The 977-nt window shown below is 36.9% G+C and overlaps 1 protein-coding gene across 1 annotated transcript in view; it reads right to left on the bottom strand.

Moving 5' to 3' along the window:
* Nucleotides 1-99: 99 nt before the first annotated feature.
* LOC108762058 (uncharacterized) overlaps nt 100-977 on the bottom strand; it is a 3,459-nt gene continuing 2,581 nt past the window's right edge. Inside the window, exons 3-4 of the mRNA XM_018508858.1 lie at nt 374-467; nt 100-284 (exon numbers count right to left, since the gene is read on the bottom strand). Coding sequence (XP_018364360.1) covers nt 141-284; nt 374-467 — 238 coding nt within the window. The 3' untranslated portion in view covers nt 100-140. The remainder of the gene's footprint in view (nt 285-373; nt 468-977) is intronic.

Raw genomic sequence — 977 nt, forward strand, 5'->3', positions numbered from 1 at the left:
AATTTTTCTATGCCATAATTTTTTTGAGCAGTGTATATATATATATATATATAATATATGGTATATAAACATAACAGAATTTGTAATTATTACCCTTCTTTGATTCTTTGAATTCTGTCTACCGTTACTGGAAAACGAATTCAATTATTCATCATACAATTTAATGCATTAACAGTTGCATGAAGAGAACGGCTTAATGATGTTTGCGACATGCATGTTAAAAAATCCTGGCCGATTCTTCTTTGATATGATCCTGCCGCAAAAAAGTTTAAAGATGCCAGTATAGAAATAAAATAATTATACATTAAATTAAGACGATTTGATAAATCATTATAAGAATTTAATAGCTACATAAATTTAAAATATATTGTACCTGAAATACATGAGATATAGCAGTTACTCGTGTTATCAAAGGCATATGTGGTACTAATTCTTCTATTAATATTCTTGTTGTATTCTTCGTCAGTCTAAAGAACAAAAAGTGTATATTATATATATATACTGTAATCGTACTCGCGAGCAACGGCACAACTTCGTCGCGTGTTCTCGGTACTCAAAGTACGCAAAAGTATCTTCTCTCCCTCGGTAGCAGAATTTTGCGACAGCCAGGCGGTTTTTCGGCTATAATTCTTATTCTAAGTTGGGCGCCAGGCACGAGAGAGCGTGCCACTCTTGTCGAAATCTCCTCACTTTTGCCCGTAACGTTTTCGCGACGGCAGGGGGTGGGTCACAAGAGGTGTGGGAAATTTGTCGGAGGGCGAGATAGAGATAGGCCACAAGAATAAACTACGCGTGAGCGTAATAATAAGAACAATTATATTTGAGGAAATATGATAAAGTAGAATTAATTACATTAATTACGCAATTACAAGTTCCTTCCGGAGCTTCGCTCCGCCGCTCTACTCGATGCTCTTGGTACTCGCACCGAGAGTCGCTAACTTACTTCTAGCGCTGGACGCCGGTCATACGCTACAGCA

The sequence above is a fragment of the Trachymyrmex cornetzi genome, unplaced genomic scaffold (genome assembly GCF_001594075.2).
Source record: "Trachymyrmex cornetzi isolate Tcor2-1 unplaced genomic scaffold, Tcor1.1 scaffold274, whole genome shotgun sequence".
Classification (NCBI taxonomy): Eukaryota; Metazoa; Arthropoda; class Insecta; order Hymenoptera; family Formicidae; genus Trachymyrmex; species Trachymyrmex cornetzi.